General features: G+C 37.4%; 1 protein-coding gene across 2 annotated transcripts in view; it reads left to right on the plus strand.

The window, feature by feature from the left end:
• Dmd (dystrophin) overlaps positions 1 to 17,516 on the plus strand; it is a 1,916,788-nt gene that overhangs the window by 1,226,713 nt on the left and 672,559 nt on the right. For both annotated transcript variants that reach the window (XM_048336444.1, XM_048336436.1), the window contains one exon: positions 15,625 to 15,733. In XM_048336444.1, coding sequence (XP_048192401.1) covers positions 15,625 to 15,733 — 109 coding nt within the window. The remainder of the gene's footprint in view (positions 1 to 15,624; positions 15,734 to 17,516) is intronic.

The raw sequence follows: 17,516 nt of genomic DNA on the forward strand, positions 1-17,516 counted from the left end.
GATTTAACACCAGTTGTTGCACTTACAAATGTGAATTTAATTTGGCTTTATTTGTACCTTTTTAAAAAGAAACTGAAAAATCTAAATTCAAAGTTGAGGTAAATTTTTCTTTCATAATATGTAACACAATCCAAGCAATGGGAATTAATGGAATGTCGCCTCTACCCACACCATCTGCTTCAAAGCTACTTTGAAGTTAGAACTCAGATGTGTCATTGGTGAGCAGGACTACTTCCTAACTCCTATATTAGTATTGTAATGGAATAATTACTCTTCTGAACTGAAACAGCAAGGGGATATAAATTCCTTTTCCTGTACCTCCCTTAAAAGGATATTGTAGGTCAGTAGTGTTACTTCCTTTTTCTTCTTTTACTGCTTCCTGATTCGTCTCTATTCATTATACTTGGGAAAGGTAGAATTTCCATGAAAATCATTCTTGTTCTACCACTCTTGTTCTACCATTCTTGTTCTACTGGGAATAGAGTCCAAGGCTTTATGCATGCTTGATAAGCACTCTACCACTAAAGCTACACTCTAGCTTATGATTGTCATATTTTAAAATACTAGAGACTCAAAAAGATGACCTCACAGGTCAGACCATGGCCCTTAACTATATAACAGAATATTTTTAGAGCTGCTCAAATCTCTGCATTGGTCAGAAGCTTCTTAAATAAGGTTAGGGCCAATTTTCCTGGAGGCTGATCCATTGCTCAGACAGTACCAACACGCAGGATTTCCAACATTCAGTCTTTATTCCAAAAATTTTAATCATTCTATTTCTAGTGTTCAGAGAAGCCTGTGATGCATTTTGTGAGAGTCGTCTTATTGTGCTTTTATTTTAGGCAATAGTCTAATTGGTAAAGATAATTTTGAAGAAAAAGTGATACTCTTATAGCAGGAAATTAAAATCTCTTATGAAAGGTATGCATGTTTCAGTGTTAAAATGGATAATTAGAGCTGAGAACCAAGTGGCTCACAGCTTTAATCCTAGCTACTCAGGAGACTGAGATCTGAAGATCAAAATGTTAAGCTAGCCCAGGCAGGAAAGTTCATGAGACTCTTGTCTCCATTAACCACCAATAAGCCAGGAGTGGAGCTCAGTCTCAAGTGGTAGAGCGCTAGCATTGACCACCATGCGCCAAAAGGGCTCAGGCACTGTGCTCAAGCCCCCGGACTAGCACTGAAAGGAAGGAAGGGAGAAAGAAAGAGAGAGAGAGAGAGAGAGAGAGAGAGAGAGAGAGAGAGAGAGAGAGAGAGAGAGAGAGAAGGAAGGAAGGAAGGAAGGAAGGAAGGAAGGAAGGAAGGAAGGAAGGAAGGAAGGAAGGAAGGAAGGAGAAAGAGAGAGAAGATGGAGGAAGAGGAAGAGGAGGGAGGGAGAGAGAGGGAGGGAGGGAGAGAAGAAAGGAAGAAAGCAAATGAAAAATAATGATAATTAATAAGTAGGATTTCCACCAATTTATGGACATCCCAATTAAGGATACATCAGAAAATGCTTGTTTCATAGGAAGTGTGGAGATTGGCATCTCCACATTTTGTATCAGACAGCATATCAGTTCTGCTTTCACCTTCCATTCAGAGTTCCAATTGGGAGATGGTTTCATCCTTATTCAGGATCTGTCTTCTTCTTTTTGCTTCATTAATTTTTCAAGATATCTTTCAAAAATGGTGACTTTCAGAATTGCTGTTCTTTTAAGAGTATTAGCCTCAATTACTTGAACAAGGACACTTTATTTTGATGTGAGATATCTGGGAAACGGGGAAATAGCATTGCCATTTTTCCCTTTGATTACTATTTGGCAAACATTTTTGTTTCAAGAAAATCTCAGATTGGTGTTAAGGGCACAGAAAAACTTCCTTTAGCTTAACTGATGAGCATTGATAATAAACCAAAGATTATGGGGCAAAAAGATGCTACACTGTGGGTGTTGGGGTTTTGTGTTTGTTTCACTGACTAACCAACTATGTCATTTTCTTTGAGGATTTCCTATTAACGTAAAAATCTAATTGTGAGCTAATTCTACTAATGACTCAAGTGCAGTATTATATCTCTGGGATAATTCACCTAAGAGTAATATGATTCAGGATTTAAACATCTTTGTTTTGCTTTCTACCCTCTTCTCCTGTCTCTTTTTGTACCTTTATTTCATTTTGTTTTTATATTGTTAGTGTTAGGTTTTATAAAGTAGGTAGCCGGTAAAGGAGAACACCACGCGGTATTCAGGCAGGAGAGAAAGTTTATTACTGAACTGCTGGCCTGTGGCCGAGAAGATCCATGGCCGGAGAGAAGGGAGAGAGAGAGAGAGAGAGACCCCCACCCAGCCCTGCCTTATATCTAGGGCAGGGGCAAGGGGTGTGGCAAGGTGGATTAGGATGTGACCTCAGGGATAGGGGAGGTAACTGCCTCCAGATCTGCAGGTTACCCAGGTAACTGGGTGGAGACTTAATGAAGTGGGGGTATCTGCATGTAGCCCTCAGGGAGAGCACTTTACATTCCAGCCTTTTAATAGTTATGAAAAAGGATGAAGACTCTCTCTGGCTGCTTCCTGCTGGCAAGGGATGTCATGTAGGCATTAGGGGTAAAAGGCAGAAATGTGGCCCCTCCTGGAGAAGGCGAGCAGCAGGGTCCCTTGGTGGTAGATGCCAGTCCTTGAATGAAGCCTGGAAGAAGTCTCATGAGGCAGGGGCTGGACAAAAAAAATATTAAGGCAAAAGGAAGGGGTTAGGGCACAAAATTAAAAATTGGATGACTTGGACAGTTCTTATACTCAGGTATGGACATTAGATGGACAAGCTACTATCTCTTGATCCCCAGCTGATTAATTTGGAAAGGGTGAGACAAAGTGACTCCATTTAGGATGTGACATCATTCTCCTCTTACTTCTCTCCATGATCCTTGTTCCCTGAACTGGCTGAGTCCCAGGGGTCTAGTTGCTTGTTGCTGGGATGGCTTGCCCCCATTGGCATTCACGGGGTTTGAACTCAGGGCCTGGGCACTGTCCCTGAGCACTTCTGCTCGAGGCTAGTACTCTACCACTTGAGCCACAGCTCCACTTCCAGCATTTGGCTGGTTAGAGATCAGTCTCTTCAGCCATGCTTCCAGCCTGGCTCTTCGCTGATTAGTTGGGAGATGGAGTTTGAGATTTTCAGCCTGGGCTGGCTTCAAACTGCAATCCAAGGCGTCTTTGCCACAAAAGCCCTTTTTGATTTCCAATTAAAACAACAAGGAGACCAAGGGGACTAGAGCTTACCTGTACCTTCTCAAGAATTGGCCAAATACTTGCCAGAATTCTGCAATGATAAAACTCAGTAGATGTGATGAGTTTTAGCACGGATATATAGCTAGATGAACATACAAACAAATGACATTTACACAGACATACACACTGTGCACATAGGTTTTACAACATGCAAAAATTAATTTCAGCAGTAGACTCTTGGAATTCCAATAGTAAATGACTTTTTTTTGCCCAATATTTTAAAACCACATGGTTGGTTAGAAAAACAATTTTGCTAGCAAACAACAATTTTCAGATTATAAAATGGAGAAACCATATTTTGATCAACTCCAATGTGATGCCATGTTGAGGGGGGGTGGCAGGAGGACATAAACACACTAATAGAGAACACATGGCATGGCATAATGGCACCTGATCTGGTGCCTGTTAAACCCAATATCCACCACGTGGTCAATGCTAGAGAAAAGAACTTTTAGATATCTTTGCTGACAAAGCACATTGGTGGTCAAGCCTCAGTATCGGAGGTCTGTGAAAAGAGGCAGCTTTGTGAGCAAGGTACGTTATCAGGATGGTATGACTTGGAGTTTTTATAAAGTAAGCAAGTAAGCAAGCAGATGAGAGAGGGAGAAAAAGGAAGAGAATGAGAGGAAAAGAGAAAGAGAGCCTGAATATAAGTGACTTCTGACCATTTACCATTGCAGTGGCAAAAACTGTATCTGTTTGAGTATTTCGAGCAGGCCCTTATTGCACTGTCAAGAGGCGTGCTAGCAGTGTCCCTGCTCGGGTGTGACTGTGATGCAAAACCCAAAAAGCACAGGAGGGAGGCGCCTGGTGAGTGGATGAGAGCTTACCGGGCAGAAGCAGCAGAAGTGACGGACAGAGCAGCAGAGCACCGGAGCAGCAGCAGTTTCACTCACCAGGGTAGACAAGTGGTGTGAATGTGGATGTGGAGGCCAGCAATGGTATTAGTGAAAAGTGCCATGTGGTGTCTCACAGCAGTTTGGTTCGTGGAAAAGGGGCCGTCAGGACTGGGGATACTCCAAGAAAAAGGAGAAAAATAGAGGGGAATTCCACCTGTCCTGACGCTTAAGCCCTATCCGAGTCTCGGCACCATATAGGTTAGTTTTTTTTTTAAGTAGGTAGTGGGTGGGCTGGGGATATAGCCTAGTGGCAAGAGTGCCTGCCTCAGATACACGAGGCCCTAGGTTCGATTCCCCAGCACCACATATACAGAAAACGGCCAGAAGCGGCGCTGTGCCTCAAGTGGCAGAGTGCTAGCCTTGAGCGGGAAGAAGCCAGGGACAGTGCTCAGGCCCTGAGTCCAAGGCCCAGGACTGGCCAAAAAAAAAAAATAAATAAGTAGGTAGTGGGTAAAGGAGAACACCACGGGGTATTCAGGCAGAAGAGAAAGTTTATTACCAAACTGCTGGCCTGTGGCCGAGATGATCCATGGCCAGAGAGAAGGGAGAGAGAGACCCCCACCCAGCCCTGCCTTATATCTCCTGCAGGGGCAAGGGGTGTGGCCAGGTGGATTAGGATGTGACCTCAGGGAAATGGGAGGTAACTGCCTCCAGGTCTGCAGGTTACCCAGGTAACTGGGTGGAGACTTAATGAGGTGGGGGCATCTGCATGTAGCCCTCAGGGAGAGGACCTTACAGTTAGGACATTTTAACTTCAGAATTTGTTGAAGATTAATTTTCCAAATTAAATAAAATATTGCTAAGCTAAAGTTACATCTTTGGTAATATATTTTATAATTGTAAGATCTACCCTGGGAGGGCTCCCTTCAGATGCCCCCCACCTGTTTAAGTATGCCCCCAGTACCCACATTACCTAGGTAACTGGTATACCTGGAGGCAGTGATTTCCCCTTCTCTGAGGTCACATCCAATCCACCTAGCCATACCTCCCACCTTTCCCTATATTATCTGGTTCAACACAAGTCCCTGCTCTATTTACTTTTCTCTCTTACTCTCTTTCTTTCTTTCTCCCTCCCCTCTGTCTCCTGGCACCTCCATCTTGTGTGGGCTGGCAGTTTGCTCTCCCCCCAATAAACTCTTCTCTGCCTGAACCATGTGGTGGGTTTCCTTTCCCATGAACCTTACAATAATATCATTTTAAAGTCAGTTTTAATACATTCTATTTTCCACAGATCATAACTAGGACATCAATAGATCCCCGTTAGTACTTAAATAGCAACAAAACAGTCATGTATGATAGTAGATATCTATAATCCCATCACTGTGAGACTGAGGCAGGAAGAGCTCAAGCTCAAGGCTAACCTGGATAACTTAGTGACAACTTCCATCAAAATAAACCCAATACATTCAAAAGATAAGATAAGAAAGGAAGAGGGAAAGAAAGAATGACAGAGTGAAGTAGAAGGGAAGGAGAGAGATAGCAAAGGAGGGAGGGAGGGAAAGAAATAAAATGACTTCCATAAATGACAACAGTATCAACAAGTAGAAGTAAATAAACCATTTGTTATTTGTTTCTTAAAATTCTTACTTTTATACTCTGTACTGAAGCATTTCAATGGCACTTCTAGCCATACTCATTAGCTTTCTGTTAATTTTTTTCACGTGCATATGTATTTTGAAATATTTATATTGTCTTCCATGTAGTAGAACTGAGTGCATTCATGGAATTTTAAATGTTTTAGTTATTTGCTGAAGTGATAAAATGAAGCCAGCTAGTTTGACTTCTATAATGTTATATTATGAGAATAAATCTTGCTTGCCTAAATCCTATGACAAATTTTACTTCTACCCTTCAAACTATTTTTAACTGTAATAGTAAAGGAATAGTGAATTGTCTGTATTTGTCAGAGGGTTCCATACCAATATTTAACACAAAATAATTACAATAGACAAATGGTCAAGAGGGCAATTATAATCCTCGAGGCATCATTTCCTCAGATATAAGCTGCAAAATGACAGCATCATTAGTCATTTTCAATTACGTTCAATCACAACCAGGGATGTTTCATTTTTTCTAGATGTTGTGTTGTTAATTAATGGGGTTTAAGCTGTTTTATGTTTATCTCAGTGAGTTTGTTCTACTGCCAATATCAACATCTTAACATTTCTAAGAACATCCTATGGCTATATGTTTTCTAGAAATTTTTACTATATTACAACTGATGTGTCTTTTAAGATTTATATATGGATTAAAAGATTGAGTACTATTTTGATGGTGTAGTCTTGATCAATTAAATATTATTATCATTATGAAAATATGTGAAATTGATTGTTTTCTTGGACAAAATATTTCCCATTTAAATATTACACAAATTATAACAACATTTGGGTTTTATAATACATGTCATATGTACAATCTTATTTTCCTGATATCATATTTTTATAACACAGAAATAGAAAAGTAACCAACATAAGTTGTCAATCCAATGACCAGATCTATCATGACTGCCTGTTTTGAGCACAGTGATAATAGAAAAATAGGGCAAGGACTTACAGAAACAATGTATTTTATAGAAGATTAGCATGAGTAGCCAAATTATATTTTATGAAAAGTATAAATTTGCCTTACAATGGAGGAAAATGTCTTAGACTTAAATGGTTGGATTGTAATTAAGCAGGTAAAAAACACTAGTTGCCCAATTTGAAGATAAAATTTGTTACTTATTTTTGCCAATTCTAGGACTGAAACTCAGGCGTAGGTATGGTTCCTTAGCTTTTTCCCTCAAGACTGTTACTCAACCACTTGAGCCACATTTCTGGCCATTACCTGGGTAATTAGAAATAAGAGTTTCATAGTCCTTTCTGTGATGACTGAATTTGAACTGTGATCCTCTCATATCTCAGCCTCCTACGTGGCTAGAATTTCAGGCTGAACCACCAGTGTCTGGCTTATAGTAATACTTTTAAGAAAATGATCAATGTATACTTTTGGAGATATTCAAATTTTCATATGTATATGGACAGCTCAGTATCTTCTAAGTTATTTGCAATATAGCAGTCTTTGAATCCCCACATGATACTGTTAAAACACTCTAGTTAAGACTACTAGGAACATACCTTTACTTTAATAATTAGGAATAATTAGCTTAATGTAGCAGGGAGGAAAGCCACCAGAGTAAGTATAAAATATCCCATTCTAGGAACTTTAGAAAGAATTGCTTAAAGAGTTCATTTGGCTGAGAGACTCAGGGAAGTGTAAGCCATGTCCAGATTAGATGCTGTCAAGAAACAAAGACAATATGGTAAGAGTTATCACCACAAATTTTATATAGATGATGAGAGAGTTGAAACAGAGGTAGACCATCCCATTGTTAAGGGAGCAGCAATGTGGCATACCAGCCTTTAATGTGATGGCAGAGGAGTCTTGTCTCTATGTTGCTCCAAGCCTGGTCATGAGGTGACCTGGTCTTTACCTAGTTTGTTTTCTTTAAGTGTTTTTCATATTTAACTGTGTCTATCATTGTCTGGCTAGCTATCAGCTACCAGCAATGTCATTTTGTTTTACATTCTCAGTGTTATAATTTCCATTTTGAAATTATTTCTTAAATAGGCACTCTTCATTTCCCCAATAGTGTAACTTAGTTAACCTCTTAAAAGAGTCTTTAAAGAACATTTTCATAATTACCCCTACCAGTAGTATTAGGTTGTTGTACACCAGACATAATTACTAAATATTTATCAATTTTCACCCCCCTTTTTATTTTCTTAGCCAAATTCTTTCAATATACTTTCATAAGCATTCCAAATACATGTCTCAATAGGTTAATATGCATCCTTACAATTCAAAATAAAGCACTTGCAACAGTGCAAAATTATCAAGACTCTGATGTGAGTTCTCTAATATTGTGGCTGACTACTGAGAAAAGATTTGGACAAAAGTCTCAATTTAAGCTCAGTCATTCATGATAGAACTAGTCAAGTGTTTTCAATGGACCTCACTTGTATTAAATGCATTAATACCGACAGGGGCTGAGAATTTGGCTTTTCGTTGGAGTGCTTGCCTAGCAAGCATGAAGCCCTGGGTTCAATTCCTCAGCACCACGTAAAGAGAAAAAGCAGGAAGTTGCCCTGTGGCTCAAGTGGTATAGGGATATCCTTGAGGAAAAAGAATCCAGGGACAGTACTCAGGCCCTGACTCTAAGCCCCAGAACTGGCAATCAGTCAATCAATCAACAAAATTTTAAAATGCATTATACAGACAGAAATGTGGATGTTTTGAGTTAAAACATCCCATACATGTCTTTGTGTTTACAGCCATAGTTAAATTCCTTCATTTATTCAACAAATATTATATCCCAAGCACTGACACAAGAAAATACATTTTGAATTGTAAAAATGTAAATTCAGTTTAGAACTTCTTACTCTTTTTAAATTAAGAAAGGCAATGCATATTCAGAAATCCTTTTTTTTCTTGTAAGTAATATCTACTCTTTGTAAGGAAGGTATTCTACATCATTGGTTGTACTTATTGTGATACTTAATGACTATTTCTAACCAAGTACAGGCAATGGACAATAATGCTAAACTGCAAAAATCGCCTATAATGACACTGAATTTGTCATTAAAAATGCTGTTAGTTTCCCTTTTTCAGTAAAATATGAATCCTTTTTGTCAAAAACTTCCACTTTAGGAAATCTGGTCAAGAATAGGACTTGATAAATACTATCCTATGGATTTTTTGCCTTAAAAGAAATTGGATTTTAAATACTTTAGTTTCCTTCAATTTCCTTATAGAGTACTAGTATGTGTACCAAACTGTTGTTACCTTTCACAGCCTTTTATTGAGCATTAGTTTATTATGTAAATGACACTGCATTGGTTGTTTCAGCCAACACATTTTTGCAACCTAAAAGAATTTTACTGCTTCATGAAAATGATGAAAAAAGTACATGAGCCCATACTACAGAAGCTAAAGACAAAATGCATCAAAACACAAAATAAGCCTTTTACAGATGGCTCATGCCTCATATCCTAACTATTAAGAAGGCTGAATTCTGTAAGACTGCAGTTTGAAATCATCCCAGACAGGATGGTCTGTGAATCTCTTAGCTCCCCAATTAACTGAGAAACATTGCTGTGGCTCAAGTGGCAGAGTGCTACCCTTGAGCAAAAATTCTAAGCACTAGCACCCAGGCCCTGAGTTCAAGCCCTACAAGTGAAGAAGTGCACATGAACACACACACACACACACACACACACACACACACACACACACACACACACACTTCCATAATATATAATTAGATCCACTTCTCCAGATTCCTACACCTATTGAAAGAGTGTTTGCAATGAGCTAAATCCAAAAGTATAGTTATTCCAAACATGGTCTCATTGGTTAAAATTTATTTATAAAATAAGAAATATACAATTCTGAGCTTATTGTACTGTTTGGCCCTTTGCAATATCTAGGAACATTGGGAGTTCTACTTAATTTTTAAAAATCTACTTCAGAATTTGAAAATAGAGTAAACCCTTCATTTCTAATCTTGAAAGAGCAGTAGACAAGATAACACTTCAGATAAGTCTGAATAGACTGTTCAGGGTTTATGTATTAATAAAAGGGATATTGACTATATGTACGTTAATTTCCAAATAACTAAAACCAAGTCTTTTAAGCTCTCAAATATTTTACTGTAACTATTTTAATGAAAACTTTTATTGACTATCTTCTTTTTTGCTTCATTAAGTGGTGCATAATATCTAACCAACAATTTTATAGTACTTTACAGTTCACAGAGTTCTTTTCACATAAAACATCTCATTTAGTTTCTCCAACAAAGCTATGAGTTAGGTGAAAGTATTACATCCAACTTTCAAGGAAGATAAATCTCTGTGACCTATCTGATTTGCCAAGGATCACACAATCAGTAGTCATAGATTAGGACTCAATTCTAGGACTTCTGATTTTAAACCCCAATCAATGTATTTTGGGCTGTCATTTTAACATAAATGGTCCTCTTTAGTTATACAGCAATGTACTTGCAACATGATAAAGTTCAATGCAAAAAAAAAAAATCTTCAGGTGAGTCCCAAATAAAGTAGTCAATTTGCTTATAAAATCCAGGTTGTAAAATAAATATATATTTTAATATATGCCTTAAATATTAGCATTGTACTTCATTAAGTGAGACACTTACACTATGAAAAGCAAATAGAACATAAGCCAATCTTAAGAAATCAGTTTTCTCTTTGCCTACAGTCTGTGGACATAGGCTTACTGAGGAGAAAGGCAGGAAGATCCCCAAAAATATTTAAATCAATCTCAATTTTCAATTTCCATCCCCTCTCCTTCTTTTCCTACCCATGCCACTCTCCCTGTTTCATCCCCCTATTTATTTATTTATCTTCCCTCATCTTTCTCTCAGGACATACAGGCAATTTCCCATAAATTAAAAGATACAGTTTGGATTGTTATGTCTTCATTAAATGACCATAATTACTGCATTTCTTAGTTATAATTTTTGTGATCTTTTCTGTAATATATATTACTACATTCCATTGCCTGCATGGTTGCTTCTAGTTACTCTTAATAGTCTGTCTGTGTGAAGTGAGTGAAACTTCACAAGGAAACCAAGAGAACAAATACATTATTTGCTAGCCTTTTACAATAATTAATTCTTTGTGTTTAAGCTCTCATGTCAGGACTGAAAAGTTTCTTCTATATTTCAATGATTAGAGATTTTTTTGCTTGTGTTTGGGTTCACAGGTGATGTTTCATTAATTACATTTAACAAACATACATTATGGTAAAAACTTTGTAAGTCCTAAAGTGACACAATGTGAAACCCCAAGTCCATAGAAGATATTTAAATTAGGAAGTAATCATTTGTATCATCTATCACATGTATTTTGATAGTTGATTTTATTTTAGATTCGTATAATTTAATGGTTGTCTTTAACAACCAATTCACAAAATTTCTGAAATATGATAGTATTGCTCCTCCCATCATCATTTCTGCTTTACCTTCCAAAAACATGCAATATTCTTTATATTTTCAATTTATAACAAGTATATTGTGCTCATGTATCTTAGCTTTTTACAATTTCATAGTTATATTTTAAATAGCGCTCTTCATTGCTCTAGTTTTACTGTTCGTTAGCAAGCATCCAGTTATTCATTTACTAAGCAGTTGCTGTACTACTTGAGCCATACCTCCAGCCCTCAATTATTCATTTACTAAGCATACTGCATACAAATGATGGCCTCAACTTCCCACAATGAAGTAAAAGAAAAAGTCTTAAATTCCTATTTCCATTAGGAGTTGAACAACTTTTTCTGGCCTTCACTGATGAGAGAATATGATCAATAAGGGTTTTCTGTGTATTTTTATTTTTAACATATGTACATATTTCTGCTCATGGTAACCATTTGTCACACAAATTATAGCTTTGTGCATTAGAGAAGCCTTACTCTTTAATTTCCAGCCACTACCTTTAGAAACCTGAATTTGTGACCCTGGCTCAGGAGATTGACTTTTCAGATACAGTCTGATTTAGGAATTATAAAAAGCCTAATAAAATTACATAAAGTCTTTCAAGTCTTCTCTAGAAAAAGTTATCAGTAGTATATAATTAATATAGTCAAGGAAGGACAAGAACACTCAATTAATTTGATTTTTCCAACCTTCACATAGTATTTTTTTCAGTTTAATTAATTCATAAATATTTACTAAAATACTGTTAAAGAGCAATGAATTCAGCTGGGGGCTCATGCCTATAATCTTCATTACTTGGTAGGGTGAGATTGTGGGATTGTGTTTTGAAGCCAGCCTGGGTAGGAAAGTCCATGAGACTCTTATTTCCAATTAATTACCAAAAAGGCCAGAAGGGGGAGGAGCTGTGGCTCAAGTGGTAGAGCATTAAGTAGCCTTGAGCAAAAGAATCTCAGGGTTAGTACCCAGACCCAAAGTTCAAGCTCTAGGACAGGTAAATAAAAACACTAGATTCGGCCGGGAATATGGCCTAGTGGCAAGATTGCTTGCCTAGTATACACGAAGCCCTGGGTTCGATTCCTCAGCACCACATATATACAAAAGGCCAGGAGTGTCACTGTGGCTCAAGTGGTAGAGTGCTAGCCTTGAGCAAAAAGAAGCTAGGGATAGTGCTCAGACCCTTAGTCCAAGCCCTAGGACTGGCAAAACAACAACAACAACAAAAAAAAAACAAAAAAAAACAAACACTAGATTCAGTATGTTGGGAACACCATACAAGGGATTGATAACATAGTACCTGCCTTCCAGCCAGCACACAATCAACAGGGAAGACATCCTGAAAGGATGGACTCAGAGAAGCATTTTGTTAGGAACTTTCACTTTTCTTCTTGCCAGGTCAAAATCACACATCACACACACACACACACACACACACACACACACACACACACACACACACACACACATTGCCTCTACCATTCTCTACAATGAAAGCACTTTGAATCAGGTCCAGACCTCTGCTCACTCTTATGATCACATGATTCCATCAGCTCATTATCTCTGCTTCCTTCTGATAAAGATTCCACACTGAAAACCACAATCTTATCACACTACTACTCTGTTCTAAATATCTCTATCTACTCCTTGGTTTTAGAAGAGAATCTTATATTCTCACATTACAAGATCTAGCTGTTTTGTCTAATTCCTTATAAGCTCTAGCCAGATAACTAGAATGAAGAAGTAACTTTAAAAGGCCCAGATTCCTTGTATCTATTCACCTTTAAACAATGCTCTTTCTGTTTAGGATATAATCTGTCTGTCTGGCACTTAAACTTCATCTTTCTGAGCAATCTGTAGCCATCTCTAAAAATCTACTCATTGTTAATTTTTCTAGGCAATCAATTGACCTCTGCAATCTGAGTTAAGCTATTCCTCAATGTGCCTTGTTAAACTCATTATAAGTACCCCCAAACTCTGCTATAATTTATTTACATGTCTATTTTCTCCATATGGTTGTGTATGCTTAGAGATTATCTTCATTTTGTTAACTTAATAACTTGCACAAATACTGGTTTACAGTGGCAGCTGAACATTTATTTTCTACAATACATAAATAGATGAAGAGATTTTTTTCTACAACACATAGATAAATCTTTTTACTGAAATTATTAACACTGCATTAATGATTATAATTAATACTAAACCAAAACATATATAACATATAGAAAGATAACACACATATATATATACATATAAAACATTCTAGTTATTATGTCAAGTTCATTACCATTTCTAGTTATTCAACACCTGTTTAAAAAGTTTGTAGTTTCTGGCTCTTCTAACTCAAATGCCTCAGACAGAAATTCAAGTTCTGTTATTTATTTTAACGCACTCCATTAGGAGTGCAATTATTTGTATTCCCCACAATATAAATACAGAAATTTAAAGCTATATAAAACACTACTATTAACCCTTGATACGTACTAGTAAAAGTTGTAATAGTATTAATTGTTTTAGTAACATATTTCCAGTTTTAACAGAACATTTCAGTGACTTAACAAAGTAAAAACAGTGGGGTGTTTGTTTGCTTGTTTGTTGCACGGTAGTCCAGCAGATGTATTCCTAGCCAAGCGGCTTTCCTGCCTGTGTTATTTTGGAAACTTAGATTATGTCTTATCTTTTGGCTCTGGCATTCCCTGGATAGCTTTTCCCAAACTAGCATTTCTCAAGCAAAGTATGTTCTATTGTAAATAATCTAAGGACCTATTTCCTTATTTTCCCAAGGGTGGTACATACTTTGTATCTTGTATATGCTTAGAAAACTTATTGGCTGTACTGAATACTTTAGGCATTAGTCATGGAAACTTAGCAACAGAATCACTTACAAAAGGGTTTAAAATGTGAATTCTTGAGCTCCCACCTAAGAGTTACTCTATTCAGAATCCCAGGTCCAAGACCAAGGCATCAGTGTTTTGTCACTGCCTTCAGGTGATTCTCTTGATCTTGAAGTACAAGAACCACTGCTCAGGTGATTATGGTGCTCTCAAAGGGAGAGAAGCCCAGCTCTTTTACTTTAGGGTTATTGATATCAGGGGTTTGACTTTAAAGTTATGTAAAATACATGTTTTATCTTTGAAGAAAAGCAAAAGACCAGCATCCTAAAGTAAATCTCCAAGACTGCAAGGAGTTATCTTTGCTCTAATCACTCCTGGTGTTACATTTTTTGAGTTCCTAGATATTTGGGGCATTTCTTCCAGTTAAGAATGCAATATGCCATAAAACAGATGCTTACCCTTGAGATAAGGAAGGTGTCCTGTTGTCTCTCCTTGAAGCAAAGATAGTGCTGAAAGAAGGTTCTTCTATGTTTCTAAACACCTTGTTTCTGAGTTGCTTTCACCGGGCTTCATTTTCCCCTATAATGACTTCGGTCCCTTAATCTTAAAGGAAGTAGATGGATGAATATTACCTGTATTTGCTTTAAGTTTAAGTTTTTTTTTAAATTCCTGGCAGCCATTTACCATCTCCTTTTCCCTAATCTATCCTGCCTCAGGTATAACTAATATATTCGCTATCAGTTAGCCAATCCAAATCAAACTGAATTTTAAAAGACTATCCATGTGATTCCTGTGCTGGATCCAACCCCTATTGTTAGATTTTTCAGACGTTTTCTAAGTTACTTGATTTGATCTTGTTAATTTAAAATTGGTCACGGTATGAGGATTTATACCACATAAATTGGCAAACACTAAAAATATATCCTCTCACCACCACAGAGAGCCAGTTGTGTTAAGCATTTATCAGCACTCCACTATCCTTATACAGAGTTGAGAGAATCCATGGGGAGTTCTGAACTAGCTGCACCTTGGTACCATCACCTTGTTTAGTCATTGAATAAGTTCAGGGAAGATCCTTCATGATGCACCCTCTAAAACCAATAGTCATTTCTATAATGACTGACAGCTGATAAATATCTGCCTCTATCATTTCTGCCACATACAACAGAAGCCTCACCTTGAAAGGTCTCTTGACAGTATGTCTTCATGGTCATTCATAACCTCTCCCTCCAGGGCAGTCTGTTACAGTTGGTTCAGGGGTAAGCTGGGGCATTAAGATTTTTTTAAGGTGTCTCAATGATTCCAATATGAAGCCACAGTAGACACTATTTAAAAGTTAAGACAAGTGCTGAGAAAGTGTTTTTTGTTTGTTTGTTTTGTTTTCACTAATGTTTGCACTCCACTTTTTCCACATGAAATTGTGCCTGGAGGAAGACTTTAAGATGTAGCAAAAAAATCAATACATATTTTTAGGGTAGCTGGCTAAAATAATTATCATTCCATTGAAAGGAATTCTACCCAGAAAAAAATAGAAGTAAAATAAAAATACAATAATAAATTCACAAAATGGGTTAATAACTTTATGAACTAAGTTATCTTCAAGGTGTAATTAAATAAGTAACATGCACACTTTTCTTTTAAAGAGGAAGTTAGAAGATCTGAGCTCTGAGTGGGAGGTAGTAAACCATTTACTTGAAGAGCTGAAAGCAAAGCAGCCTGACCTAGCTCCTGGACTGACTACTACTGGAGCCTGTAAGTACACAGCATCTCCTTCTCTTTTGCTTTAGCTATTTGCATGAAAGCATGCTTATGAGGTAATATCTACATAAAAAGGGGGAGAAATCTTCCTCTGATACTGTAGATAGGGATAAACTTTTATGAGGTTACTATGCAAAATGTCTTCAAATGGGTTCCTTGAACTCTAAGTGTTGTAAATGAACTCTAAATGTTTTAAAGCAAGGGTTTCCTGAGGAGTTTTCTCTGGAGAATTGAGAAAAGAAAGAATGCAGCAGAGGGTGAGAGAGACTGAAACGCAATTTGGCTTCAACAGAGACCTTAGTTTCACAAGAACCCTGAAGCTGAGCTAGCTTTGCAGAGGTATCCTGACCTGCAGGAAGGATTTTGTCTTCCTGATAGAGCCAGCCATTGTCCATGGGCTGTACTTGGGAGTGGATTGTCAACTTGAGAGGGGAATTTTTTGTTTGTTTCCTGAGAATGGACATGATTCTGGTAAGGCACACAAATAATAACCTGTAAGCCTAGCATCCAAGAATTAGCATACTGTGTAATCAGTCAGAAGCGCCAGAGTATTTAATCATGCTGAATACCTAAATCCGTCTGATTGAATTCTGTATCGTGTAGACAATATTCAAGTATTCTTATAAAAAAAAATCACACCACAGAGCTACACAGTCCTTCTAGTACTTCTCCCTGGCCCATTTGGAATCAATTTTAAAGCTCTTCCACTTTTGGTTCAAACAAAAAAAGAAAGAAGGAATGAACTCTGACTACTACAAGTTAACTTAGGAGAAGGATGTTTCTTCATGTAGCAATAGCCTGAACTTGTTTTCATTGCATATTTTCAGTCTGTTTTCACTTCCTATTCAGTTGTTGATAGAATGAATGCACGAAATCTCATGAAAATCTTAATGCTTGCTTTGATTCTCAGAGGGAAAAAAGCCAGAAAACTTCTTTGCTGTACCAAATTTATAATTAGACAAAATTGAAAACATCTTTGGGAGGGAGGTGCTTTTTTTTGTTTTACTTTTAGAAAATCCAATGATTGAAGCAGGGAAGCATGAGTCTAGTTCTTCTGGTGAAATTGATCATTTTACTTTTACACACACACACACACACACACACACACACACACACACACACACACAGTGAGAGTAGAATGAAGTGAAGGATGACATCCAGGGTGGCCTATTCATAGTCCAATACTAATGTTAAAAGAAGCTGTGGTGGCTGGGAATATGGCCTAGTGGCAATAGTGCTTGCCTCTTATACATGAGGTCCTAGGTTTGATTCCTCAGCACCACATATATAGAAAATGGTCAGAAATGGCTCTGTGGCTCAAGAGGCAGAGAGCGAGGCTTGAGCAAAAAGGAAGCCAGGGACAGTGCTCAGGCCCTGAGTTCAAGGTCCAGGACTGGCCAAAAAATAAATTAAAAAGAAGCTGTGGAATATAGAGACAATCCCCCCCTGATGTTTCTAAGCTGTCATCAGTTAGATTTGATAACATTGAAGACTGAAAAAGATAAGCAAAAATTAAGAGTTTGTTTTGGCAACACAGGTCTACCACGGTTTTGCTCTACCATGGTTTATATTCAACTAAGTATATGAGGCTTATTTCCACTTATGATCTATAATCAGCATATGACTAGGTCAATCTTGTGTAATCATTTATTGCTGTTTGTTCTTTAGTTGTCTATAACACATTCAGCCTCAGGTTTAGGATTACTTTAAAGTGATTGTATTCCAGTTACTTTTCTTTTGTGTTTGTTCAACTCCACATATTGGATTTATACTCCCA

The sequence above is a fragment of the Perognathus longimembris genome, chromosome 28 (assembly GCF_023159225.1).
Source record: "Perognathus longimembris pacificus isolate PPM17 chromosome 28, ASM2315922v1, whole genome shotgun sequence".
Classification (NCBI taxonomy): Eukaryota; Metazoa; Chordata; class Mammalia; order Rodentia; family Heteromyidae; genus Perognathus; species Perognathus longimembris.